The 12,617-nt window shown below is 36.6% G+C and overlaps 1 protein-coding gene across 1 annotated transcript in view; it reads right to left on the bottom strand.

Moving 5' to 3' along the window:
* Positions 1–12,617, bottom strand: part of CSTF3 (cleavage stimulation factor subunit 3) — a 43,590-nt gene that overhangs the window by 24,040 nt on the left and 6,933 nt on the right. The window contains exons 2-3 of the mRNA NM_001012568.2: positions 10,733–10,834; positions 10,508–10,603 (exon numbers count right to left, since the gene is read on the bottom strand). Of these exons, the coding sequence (NP_001012586.1) occupies positions 10,508–10,603; positions 10,733–10,834 (198 nt within the window). The remainder of the gene's footprint in view (positions 1–10,507; positions 10,604–10,732; positions 10,835–12,617) is intronic.

Raw genomic sequence — 12,617 nt, 5'->3', positions numbered from 1 at the left:
AAATCTCTCCTAAAACCCAACCTGAATCTCCCCTGGTGCAACTTGAGGCCATTGCCACTTTTCCTAATGCTGTTACGTGGGAGAAGGGGTCGACCCCCACATTGCTACAACCTCCCTTCAGGTAGTTGCAGAGCCTGAAGGTCCCCCCTGAGCCTCCTCTTCTCCAGACTGAACAATCCCAGCTCCCTTGGCTGCTCCTCATAAAACCTGTGTTTCAACTGTGAAGCTTTTGCAGAAATGACAGACTGACAACAGTCCATCATGCAGGTTTATGGCAACAATTCAGTAATGCAGTCTTCATTTCATTCAGATCAATAAAAATAACCAAGCTAAGTTGATTTAGAAATACTTGTATTTTTCTCATTCGTAAATTAAGAAACAACCCTGCAGACTGACTGTATTTCTAGAATTTCTGCAAATGAGAAATAAAATCACAAAGCACCTTCCTGGTGGGAAAACTGAATTTAAGGAACATAAAAAAAATGCTATGAAAAGAGAAACTTACCTCCATCTGCTCTTAGTGCAAGAAAAATACTTCTGCTCAATTAAACTGCCCACCAACTTTAACGTTCCACACTACTTCCTTTTAAATAACCATTTCTAACGCAGAAAAAAGCACGTGGTATCATTTTAAAATACTAACACTGTCAGATTTACAAGAAATGCAAAGGATAAAATAGCATTTAGTCTCAGCTAAATGTTGGAGAAATGAAATTTCAACCTTTATCAACAAACGCTACCATCACTTTCTTGCTCACGTTTACCATCACTGAAATTCTATCAAGGGCAAATACAGTGGAATACTCCAAGATTTTAAACAAATACTGATACTGCCCATCTCATGTACTGTTGTGCTGCATCTCAGTGGATAAACATACTAATAGCATTTGACAGTATTTCCCTGAGGAACACCGGCCAGTGGGCAGCAATACCCAACACTTACCAGGACCTCAACGCCTCTTGTTTTTGGAAGGGACCAGGGACACTCTTTTTAAAATGCTTTGGTTTGCATCCACACATTCTTTCAGTTAACTAGAGATCAGAAATTCATGTGTTTGGAACTATAGTAGAGTGCATTTGTATAACAAAAGAGCAGCCAGTAAGGCTGTCAGGGGCACATATTTGTACTTCTGAAGATTTACGCCAATATAAGAACTGTCCATTTAGAAACTGTACATCCTTTTGTACAGATTGTACTTTCTTTCCATCACTTTTATACAATTTGCAAAGAGTAACTAACCTTCAGGGATCTAAGGATCATTCCAAATTTCAAGGAAAGGTTAAACTGAACCCTGAACCATTTGTACAACATACTGCATAGCACAGGCTGCTAACTGTGCACCTATTACAAATACAATACAATTACAGCCTCACCAGCAGCCACGCAGATGCAGAAGCATAACTCAGTGATGTTAAGAGCACTAGATTTCTTCTGCAATATTGAGGATGTAGCGGGGTTTGTCAGATATTGGTTTTGGAATTAAAAAATAAATTTAAAAAATCAGGAAAATTACAGAAAATTTGAAAATGTTACAAATATTCAATTTCTGTGGAGTCTTCTCCCCCTTTCTGACCCATCAGAAACAGAAAGTAGAAGCATGCTTCTTAAATTCAAAATACATCTCAATTGTCCAATGGCAGCTTCTTCATAAGGATTCTTGGGACTTCCTTGTCACCTGAAGGAAGTGTCACCTGTAAGGGCACACTGCGTGACACCTTCTACTGCAGTAAGTGGTAGGGTTCACAGTTTTTACAGCAAACACACTTCTAACTCTCCTCACTGCAAACATACCCAAATATTTTTTTGATGAACGGGGTGAGGAAAAGGAAGGCTAACACTCAGCTGCAACTTCAAGACCAAAAAAGTAAAGCAAGAAAACTAGCTCAATTTTTCCCACTGATTTACATACTGCACCAAGTCATGCTGTTGCACACAACGTCTGAAGTTGTATATCATACAAAAAATTGACTTCTGAAATCCTAAATGTATTCAACTTTAAGACTATACAGAAATGATTTTTTCTAAGTTATATGAGTAGCTATAAATCTTTAAATAGCCTAAGTTGGTTATCTGTAGCCAATTTGTACTGATCTGCTCTTTCACTAAGATTTCTGTTTAGTACGCTTACACAAACACGCATTACAAACACACAGAACAGCTTCAGTTGGAAGTGCCTTCTGGAAGCCACCTGCTCCAACCTCCAAATAACACAGCCCACAACCTATATTGTGTTTTAATTTAGCCATAACAACTAAAAGAATCCCGTTTTTGAAAGCAAGTTTTAAATATTGACTTTGACAGTTGCTTCAGTTTTGTTTGGTTTGTGTATTTGAAATACAGGGTATGCTTTTTTGATGACTTCTGACCCATCATTTAGTTAATAAATAAATGTATGTATACACTGGGGACCAAACTCTCAATAAAAGTCATAGGGATACAGAAACTGAAAGAAGCCAAATACATTTGCTTCCTCCCTTTCATATAACCTGAAAGCTGATCTGAGAGGAACAGTAACACTGTTAAACTCGGACAAGTCAATTACTAGTTCATATCCAATTCAAAATCATTCTGAAAAATGAATTCAAACATGCATACTCTTAGTTTTCAGTTGCAGGGGGAGGATGGAGAAGAAACAGTACACTAGTATAGGTTTCCTCCTATGCTTAATTAAGTCCTTAAATTAACTGAGAACTTAATAAGAAGCTGTACCAGCAGCCTTATGTACGCTATAAAACGCCATCATCAATGTAATAGTTATGCATTTTCTTTCCTACAAGTAGGAAAAATAAAGAGAAGACGTAGAATAGGGGAGAAAGATTTCTGCACGTTTGTTCTTTGACAAGGCATCTCCCTTCTTCAGGAAAAGGGAACAAAGACTCAGCTGCAGCCGAGTTGTCCTTCCTGTTAGGTCACACTACACAGATTTAAAACATAGTTAGTTTTACATGTAAAACACAGTGAAGCACTGTGCTTCGCTGAGCACAGTGAAGGTAGTCCTGCTAACTTCACCATGTTTGTTGCAGTCTGAACCCAGAAAGTACTAGATCACGTAACGAGACAAGTCATCTTTCTAGTTCAAATGCATAACTTCAAAAGTATTTGAAAAATGAAATAACCAGTCAGCATGTTTTCAGTAAGCTTGTTCTGCTGTGCTCAGATTAACATTTCAAAGCATGCACTGCTTCTTTCTGGTTTCACACTGGTTATTTCTTGTTTTCTATTTCACAAGCTAATGCAAACCATAAGGGATATGAAGAGAGCAAACCGTTCCCATTAGAAAGTTTTATGTAGTCATATTATAGGAACCAAACAAGGTAAGATGGCTGACACATCATCACACGACTGGACTTTTAAAATCAGTTGATTCAGAAGAAAGTTTGAATTAATTCATAATGATAAAGCCTATACAAATTAGATATACCCATAAGCTCCGTAACTGTCTTGCTGAAACACAGCAAGGGTGGAAGCATAAATAAAATCACCACAATCCCCCAACAACACTAAGCTTTCCTCCCCTTGGTGAAAGTTGACCACGTTTCAACTGTGAAGGTTTTCAGTCTGGCTGCCTGTCTATAAAGCCTTTGGTTACAGGATCTCCTAAAACACCTTTCTTAATTTGTGAGCAGTAACACGTGCTCACTGGAACTCGTGATAACTAGTATTAGCATGGGGGTCAGAGGGCTTACTACAGTGTACTTCCCAGAGCATTGACCTAAAGCCCGACACAATGCTCACACTTCAGGTTAGAAGTGGGCCCTTGTGTACGGTCTCATATCTAAATGCATTAAGACCTCTGTAACAGTACTACTGAGAACTGTCCAAAAACTGAATAAGAGCATCTTTCTACTTTAAATGCCTACCCTCAAACTGGTATTTCCAACAGCATAGTTCCAATGATCTCTGCAAATTCCCATGCTTTTACGAACATTTGTTATTACAAAATTACATTACTGATTACATTGAGTTAAACCTCAATACGAATCAGATTCTGATTGCTTTAAGAGTTTCTTATGTGTAGGTAATTGCACGTATATGATGTGCCAAAAAAAAAAAAAGCTTGAATGCCTTCTGTGCAATGGTAGTCATGTACCAATGCACACTGGGCACATTTCTTCTACTTTTCAATTCTTTTATGTAAGAAAAAACAAAAGGTCAAAGCTCACAGTATTGGCTACACAACACTTGGTTGCAGAATTCCAAAATCATCACCAGACATATAACACTGAAACTATCAGGGAGAAAAAAGCACACTGTAAGAAGGAGAAAAAAAATGCACACTCCAAGAACATATACTAACAGCATACAGGAACATGAAAATTAATGACTTGCCTTCACAGAAGTTGACAGTTAAGAGAAGCCACTACATTTCATTGCAGCAGTGACTCAAAGCCCTTCCACAGTCTGCAAAGATATTCTGGAACAAATAAAAGTCAAGCACTACCTTATGCCTCAGCATTATGAGATAAGGTTTAACAAAAAGTGTTCTCACGGCCATTGGGCTTCTCAAAATCTGAAGAAAGACCAACAGGTAACTCAACCAGCTGACTGCTGGAAGAAATGTAGAAAGGAATGCAAAATTATGATAGACCACTTCAAATTATACCTCCTTCATCAATTAAGATGAAAATAACCCATCTGTAGCTAAAACAGGATCCATAGGAAAGCTCTGTATTTACTGTAGGTTCTTTTGGGTTGACTTAAGAAAACAGCCCAAGTTTGTGCCTGACCTGACACGCATGCTTCTCCCGCAGCCCAAAAACGTGAGTAGAATAAGAAGCACGACCTCAAAAGAAAAAAAAAAGCACACAATGAAAAAAGTAGTTTTCACTGTCTTCATTACATTTGAAAGTGAGAGTTCAAAAGCGTTGTGAAAAAGTGTTTTTAAATAACTAGTATTTCTGATAAGAATGTTTCTGTCACCCCACCTTGAAAGAATAAGACAGAACAGGAAGCAGTCCATGTTTATTCATGTGAGAACAGCAACACACTATATATACAAGAGAGTTCAGTCATCTCTTCATCAGGTATCGCTCCCACATCAGAAATGAAAACTCCTAACGCTTCCCCCATGATGTTATTTTTATGATCAAATACAGAAATATTTTAAATATAAATTCACTACTACTGTACCACACATAATCTGAAACTACAAATATCAACTATGTGTGTAACTTTGATATTACATAACTTGCAGGACCACGGCAACTATGCAAGGTATACATGTCTGCAATTACATATTGAATAGAAAAGACAAAAGAAGCTGCATGTAATTTCTAGTGCAAGTCTACAATAATCACACAGACAGAACAACATTTATTAACAGGAATGGAACAAGTCCACACACGGATAAGAAAAGATCATAAATACAGCTGTAAAAAAGTCTCAGACTGAAGTAGTCAAGAACGTGCAATATGGATGCTTGTACAGAGCACCTGTACAACAGTTTCTCAGAACTGGAAGTTTACTATAAGAAACGTAGTAAAATAGTGGAGACAGGGAGCTGGAAGGGGGTGGCACGGTTTATAATGTGTATATCTTCCATTAAGAAGTTTACTAAGATTGGCTAGGGATATGTACAATCTTTTCAATTTGAAGTACTACTAAACAATCTCAGCCAAGAAGTCTATTTTACTTTGACTTCTGATCACTCCAACTTCATCCTGACAGATGTCAGTTCCCATTTGTCCCCAACGAGAAGTATATCGATATGCATAAGTAGTAATATTTTTTCTGAACTTGGAAACAAATTAAAGCAAAACGGGGTAAGAAAATGCTTTGAAGAAACACAAACATTTTAAACGAAAACAATCATTTTTCTAAATGGTTTTATTTACATTTTTCATATACAGGTATGTTAAATGATACATTCTGACTAGTATCCACACCAGTGTGAATTACACGAATTAAAGATACTGATGTATTGCATATGATGAAATGCAAAACAAATCAACCCTAAGCCTTGGTCCCACCATCTGAACCATTGTACAGCATCTTGTTTTCTTACTGAGACATCTAAAATTCAAGAAGTTCATATCAGATAGAAGTTATCTGAACAAATATATCTAGTTTCATTCCTTCAGAACATGCAGTAACACAGGAGTCTTGTTTGAAAAAAATTGCAGAACAAAAAATACATATCAACAGCCAAACACTTGACATGCATGCTACTAGTGTTGTATTTATTGTTTCTAGTTTTGGGGGGGGTATTTGCCACAGCTGTTTTGTGCTTCTGATTTTTTAAATCTTTAATTGTAGCAACCTTTCAACATCTACTAACAACAGTTCAAAGTGACCAGGATATAACGAGGTATGTTCAACAACAGGAAAGGCAGGAAGGTGTGGTGTGAACTGGCCTGAAGCATTCAGGACAATTACAGATTAAAGTTTCCACGTGACCTGACAGGAACTAAAAATTCATAGAAAGCATTGCAAATATATGAACACGGTTTAATAAGTGTGCTTTGAAAAGATTTATGATTTCACAAGGAAAACTAGCGGTAAAAAAGGCAACAGTGTCAAATGCTTGTCGTGGAACTACTGAAATACCTACGCCACCAGTGAAGTGAAAGTGAAAGGCATTATCAGATCTTTCTGCATCTAAAAGATGGGTCAAACAGTCAAAGAGACAGAAGAAACAGTAATAGACAGTTGGGCCTACAGAATCATAGGGTGTATTATAACAGAATTTATTATTATTTTTACATTTTGTGCAGCACCTTTTAGCCAGATGCCAAAAGCACTTTAATCATTTAAAATAAGCCTCACAACAACCCTGTGAGGTAGGTAGGTATCAGTGTTTAAATCATGGTAAAACCGGTTAAATAACTTACCCAGGAAGTCAGAGCAAATCAGCAGAGCAGGCTAGCATCCAGATCGTGTGAGCTCTGAATTTAACATTACGGCACATATGGGAGACTTACGTGACCCTTCTTAAAATTGTGAAAGAGGCACTGATATGTGAATTGATTCAAGTTTTCTGTAAGTAGGTTTTTATGGAAAAGGTATCAAGAGAAAAATGTGCTTTGAACAACTAGAGAAAACAGCCTGAATATCAAGAGTAACATTACTGCTCTAATTCCTCAATTTTAGGATATGCTAAATGCAGTAGCAAGCTAACTGTTTATACACTTTGGCAAGTAAAAATATGGACTACTTGGTTTAATCCACTAAAACAGACTATTCTCACAAGTATTACATGCTATGACCTCAAAACACTGTGAGCTGGCAGACTTTTTATCCAACTCTACTATTTCTGATATTTAAATAAGCAGATGTAGGACACAGAAGTGGTAAGAACCAGTCTCAGAATCAAAATTCCTTTTTTTGACCAATTCAAACTTTAATATTATAGGCTCCTATTAGCAAACTGTCAAAGCACACCCTCCCCAGTTCATCTCCAAGTTTGACTGATTACCGAACAGTCATAATAGAGAACAGAGTATTTAAGTCAGTGCTTGGCATGTAAAGTGGAAACACAAAGTATTCAGGTACTTCAGCAAGGTCTGTACAACAGTGGCAGTAAGACGATATACTACGTGCTGAGTACTGCTTTACAACCTATTTCACTAGGAAACCAAGCCATATGGAAAAAGAAAGCAGACAGCGAGTAAGAAACACTGTCATAAAAAGAAGTAACCACACAAAGGTCTGCACTTAAAAGTTTTGTATTACATAATAAACCAGCATATGCAAGACAAGGTTTTGTTCATGTAGCTTATAAGCAGTGATCTCCACCCAAAGATTGGAAGCAACTAAGAAGACCACATTCCTCAAGACAGGCAAAGGGAAATTTAGAGATTTCTAAAAATTTTATAAAGAACATATGCCAAAGGGCTAAATCATTTTTCACGAGGCCACAATCGTGACCTTCACCCTAGCTCATCTCCCAATAATAGTACATCACTATGTAATGATATTTATCTCAGACTTGGGTGGTTCAGTGGACAGAACTCTCCAGTTAAAGACAACATGCCAGGAAAGAGCTCCCACTTTCCTCTCTCCTTTTCTCTGTGACGCAAAGAGGAAGTAAGTTACCATGTTAAAGAGGAAAGCGATACGCTTGTTTTGACATCAGGAAAGATGGAGCTCGCAGATAACTGAAGATTTAGTAATTCCCAGATTTAAATACCCACAACAGTAAAAACGAATCAAAAGCAATGCTAAACAAAGATCTACCACAAGTTTACTTTCCCAACTCAAGGCTGGAGAGAGATGTATTCAAAAGGAACTTGACAGCAGAACACTAAGATTCCCAAGGAAATACAGGAAAGCTTTGGGGAAATACACTCCCTGTACATTTTAAAGCTGCAATTAAAGAAGCATCCAGATAATTTCTCTAGTTATGTCCAGCAAAATTTCATTTATGTTCACACTGTTAAAAGAACATTTGAGAAAATATTTTGTTTTATATTTACTTCAGCAGTACTGGACATATACAACTTTATCACATAACTGTGCACTGTTTTCAATGATTTTTTTTTCCAGAGAAGAATTTGGAAATAAGAAGTTATTTCATCTTAAAGCTATAAGTGGTTGGATATATCGAAAAAGGTAGCTGTAAACATGTTGCTTATTGGTTCTATCAGTAACTTTGTGAGTTTTGAGAGAAATTACTGGAACCACTACAGTTGAAAACTTAAGTTTTAACTGGAGTTTAAAAAAAATCACCTCATTAGTTAAGTTTCTAAAGAGTAACCTCTTCCATGGCTTTCAGATAGAGCCCTTTCCAAGTGCAACCTTTACCAAAACTCCACAGGTCACCTTTATCCTTTTTTTTGTAACAGAGTAATATATTCTATTTTTCTTACATTTTGAGTGTGGTTGTAGACAGATACATGTGCACACAAGCATGAAACAGCGATCTTAATGCCAACTGCCTCTTCCTGAAGTTTACCTTGTTTTATGAGGTTAACATATGAGCTGGATAGAAGCTTATCTTCGTTCCTTGAAGAAGCACTTAAGAATTATATCCTGGACTGCTTAAGCCTTGTCACCATTTGTATCTGTATACAGTACTGATTATTAATTAGTTAGAATGATTAAGGAAGGTAATGTCTGCCATTTAATCTCTGATTGTGGTTCAAGACAAGAACCACAGACAGACAAGAAACCTCATACTGATAACAGTACTTTTTGATGAAAGATTTACAATGTACAGACTTTCTGAGGTGGTCTTATTCACCTCTTGAATTTGAGTTACAGGAAAGATAAAAGTTTCAAATAAGTCCTAAATCCCACAGAAATCAGGTAGAGTTTCATGTAATCCTCAAACTAAGTTAAGATTCTAAAGACTAGATTCTGGAGCAAATTATGCAGGGTACAAGAGGCTAACAGATTTGGATGCAGGGTCCTAAAAGGAGAAATTCACATCTGGATGTGTTAGTGCATTCACAATCCCCCCAAATATGTCCAATCACCGAGACTCCACTAACCAGAGACGACTAGAAACAAAATTGTGTAAGTTCAAGGGTACTTCATTAGGTATATAGATCATTTTAGGTTACAATACTACATCTTGCTATAAACCACAACATACAATTTTCTGTTACGTTCCCATGATCCCAATTTTATTTCAGAAGCTTCAAAAATTTACTGCCAGGATACACTTGGATGTGTAATTTAATGTAAAATAAGACAGGACACCTATACCATGCAGTTTTGCCACTCATTGCTGATTATCAGTTTCCATGTGAAATAGAATAAAAAATAAATACCTCCGTTTTTAATCTATGAAACCCAGGACCTCACCACTGTAGTGTAGCAGGTAGAAGGTTTGACTCAAGAGAAAGGTGCAGCTAAAAGATGCCCATAAAAAGTATGTGTATTGGTAATATATATATATCTATATATATATATATCACATACAGGAAACTAAAAAAAATAGCCACATTAGAGTGGATTTTGCAGCTCATCCCTCTGTTTACATGCTCAATGCACTTAGTAGGAACACAAATGCTGCTGTTTTACATAAGTAAATAATCCCAACTTTGTTGGGATCTCTAGAAGCTGATGAGTTGTGCTAACACATTTTCCCATCCAGTCCGGAATTCAGCATCCATCCCACACCCTCCCTGAACACATTACTCACAGAAATACTCAGTTCTCTATGGAAGAAAAGATATTAAAAGATCCAAGCATCCACAGAAAGTCATTCAAATAAGTTTGTACATATGAATTAAAAAAATATCCTCTAATTTAATAAATGACACGGGAGGCAATAAATTGACACGACAAGTAAAGAAAAGGCTAAAGCACTCCAATACCATTGAAACTGTTTTAATGTTGTTGCAATTCCATAATGCAACAATCATCAACTCATAAAAAGACCCAAATACTTTAGAATTCATTTTAATTACTCCTTTGTACCTATTTTACAAAATAAATGCAAGGTATACTTAAAATCCCACCTTCCCCTAGATTTTATGTGCCTATCTTACTTATGCATATGAAAGTGTAAACTTAAATTCCTATTAAATGTTATATAAGAAAGAATGTTAAAATATTAACCTCTGCTTCAATGTACAGTTTCCAGAATCTGCCAGAACTGGGGAACTGGGCAACAAGGCGTTCATAGGTCTTCCGTGCTTTGTCTATAGGTTGATTCTAAAAATTGAAAATCAAAACAGCATTTACAATATTATGACTTATGTAAATGAATATGCTGATTTTACTCCAGAACCAAATAGTGTGAGTGGACCATAGATAAGGAAATGTAATCCTATGTCACTAAACCTGTGCCTCTCGAATGAGAATGCTCCAAGCGTCAAGGTCATATGGATTCTCTTCTAGTTTCTTTTCAGCTTTCTTCACTTTTTCTGGGACATATTCAGCAGCCTAGAAAAATTAAAGAGAAGACATAAGAGATCACAGGTAGAGTTTCTCAAATACAATCCCAGCTACAAGATCAAGCTAATGACAACATTCACACAATGCAATGTTCCAGACGTCAGGATTTATGCTGTAAAAGCAGGTTGTTTCAGTAAGACGATGTACTTTCACTAGATTTAATAGTTAAATGAAAATAAATTATCCATGATGATCCCATTCACGTAAGCTTTACATGCATGGTTGTTACAAGCATAAGTTGCATGAATTTTGCATAAAATGGGAAACAATGTTTTGTTCTGTACTCCAAAAAACCTATTTACTTTCTGAACCTGCCTCATTTTCAGGTAGATGTTAGCAGTCCCAAATCACACAATTCGTTTGTCCTAAGAAGTACTAATAAGAAGCATTTATTGTATTACTGTAAGACCTCTCTCAAGAAATTTTACAAGTTAACTCCATATTTACAGTTGCAGTACACCACTCTGAACTGTGAGAGGGTGGTTGATTACTGTACAGAATACTCTAAAAAAAAAAAGTCAGGTCAGTTTTAAGATTAATTTCAAAGGAATCATTTTAATTCTTCATATTGAAATGCTGGATCTAGATCAATATATAGTTGTGACAATTAAAAAGGTGGTATACAGGACAGAGAGAGCTGATACTCTTCTCTACCAAAGGTTTCACTGTACGCTTAAAAAAAGGAAAGAGGACAACTTGGCACATATAACACTACAGAGGTGCAACTTCTAAAATTAACAAGTATCACTCCAAGAGTAAGAATCCAAGGTATTAATGACTTTTACTGGAAGACTAGTAATTCCTCAGTGAAAAAAGAAACAGAAGTATTATAGTGACAGTGCAGGAAGGTAAGCTGCCAGCTAAGTGTCGTTACAGCTCACTAATCACTAAGTGATTTTAATACAAGAATAAGTTGGGGATAGCAAATGCTGTGAGCCCAAGTTACCTACGAATACGAACTTCATATCACTATCAGGAGTGGATCCTCTTCTTCTCCCGTCCCAATTTATTTTTGTTAATTGCTACAGATATACTACTAGACAACAGTTGCTTATCTTCTCCATTATGATTCCACTTCACCATTCCAAAAAGTTACAGTATTAAGGAACACTTGTCAGCATTACCAATCATTCTGTCAGTCCTACTAGCAGAATATAATTCAAGGTATTTCCTTTAAAATACTGTCTTAAATTAGTATTCTTAATTACAAAACAGAAAAATTATCAGAAATGCTGCAGAACCGTCACACGTAAAAAAAACAAATGAGCACTTCTTTTGTAGCAGTTTATGTATGAAGGCTGTTACTATTTTTGATTCAGCTTTTCTTGAAGCCCCCAGCTTTCAGGTTGCTGCTAATGCTGGCTACAACAAAGCAAACAAACCAAAACACTCTACACTAACAACTGAAGTATCTTTTGAAACACAGGGTCCTGTTCTGTAGTGACTTTTAAACCAAGAAGAGTAGAAAGAAGCATTGTAGCCTCTTCAACTATTTCCTAGTAGCAGTTCAGCTACTGGGAAAATACTATGGCAAATCCTTCCATGTGACACGCTCAGCTGACACCACAGTGAAACACTCAGGGGCTTCCTGCAAGTCAAGCCAACCTCTGCAGATTTAAGGCAATAATCTCAGAAAGGCCAAAATAAGTTAAGCCAGCACAAAAATAACTACAGACACGATGCATAATCCTAAGTAATCCTACATTAGTTTTGCTTATTTAAAACAGGACAACTAATCCACGTAAGGAGTGTAAGAAAACCTTCAGTCTTT

Source organism: Gallus gallus, chromosome 5 (genome assembly GCF_016699485.2).
Source record: "Gallus gallus isolate bGalGal1 chromosome 5, bGalGal1.mat.broiler.GRCg7b, whole genome shotgun sequence".
NCBI lineage: Eukaryota > Metazoa > Chordata > Aves > Galliformes > Phasianidae > Gallus > Gallus gallus.
Note: the sequence above shows the minus strand (reverse complement) of the source record. Positions and strands in the feature narration are given on the sequence as shown.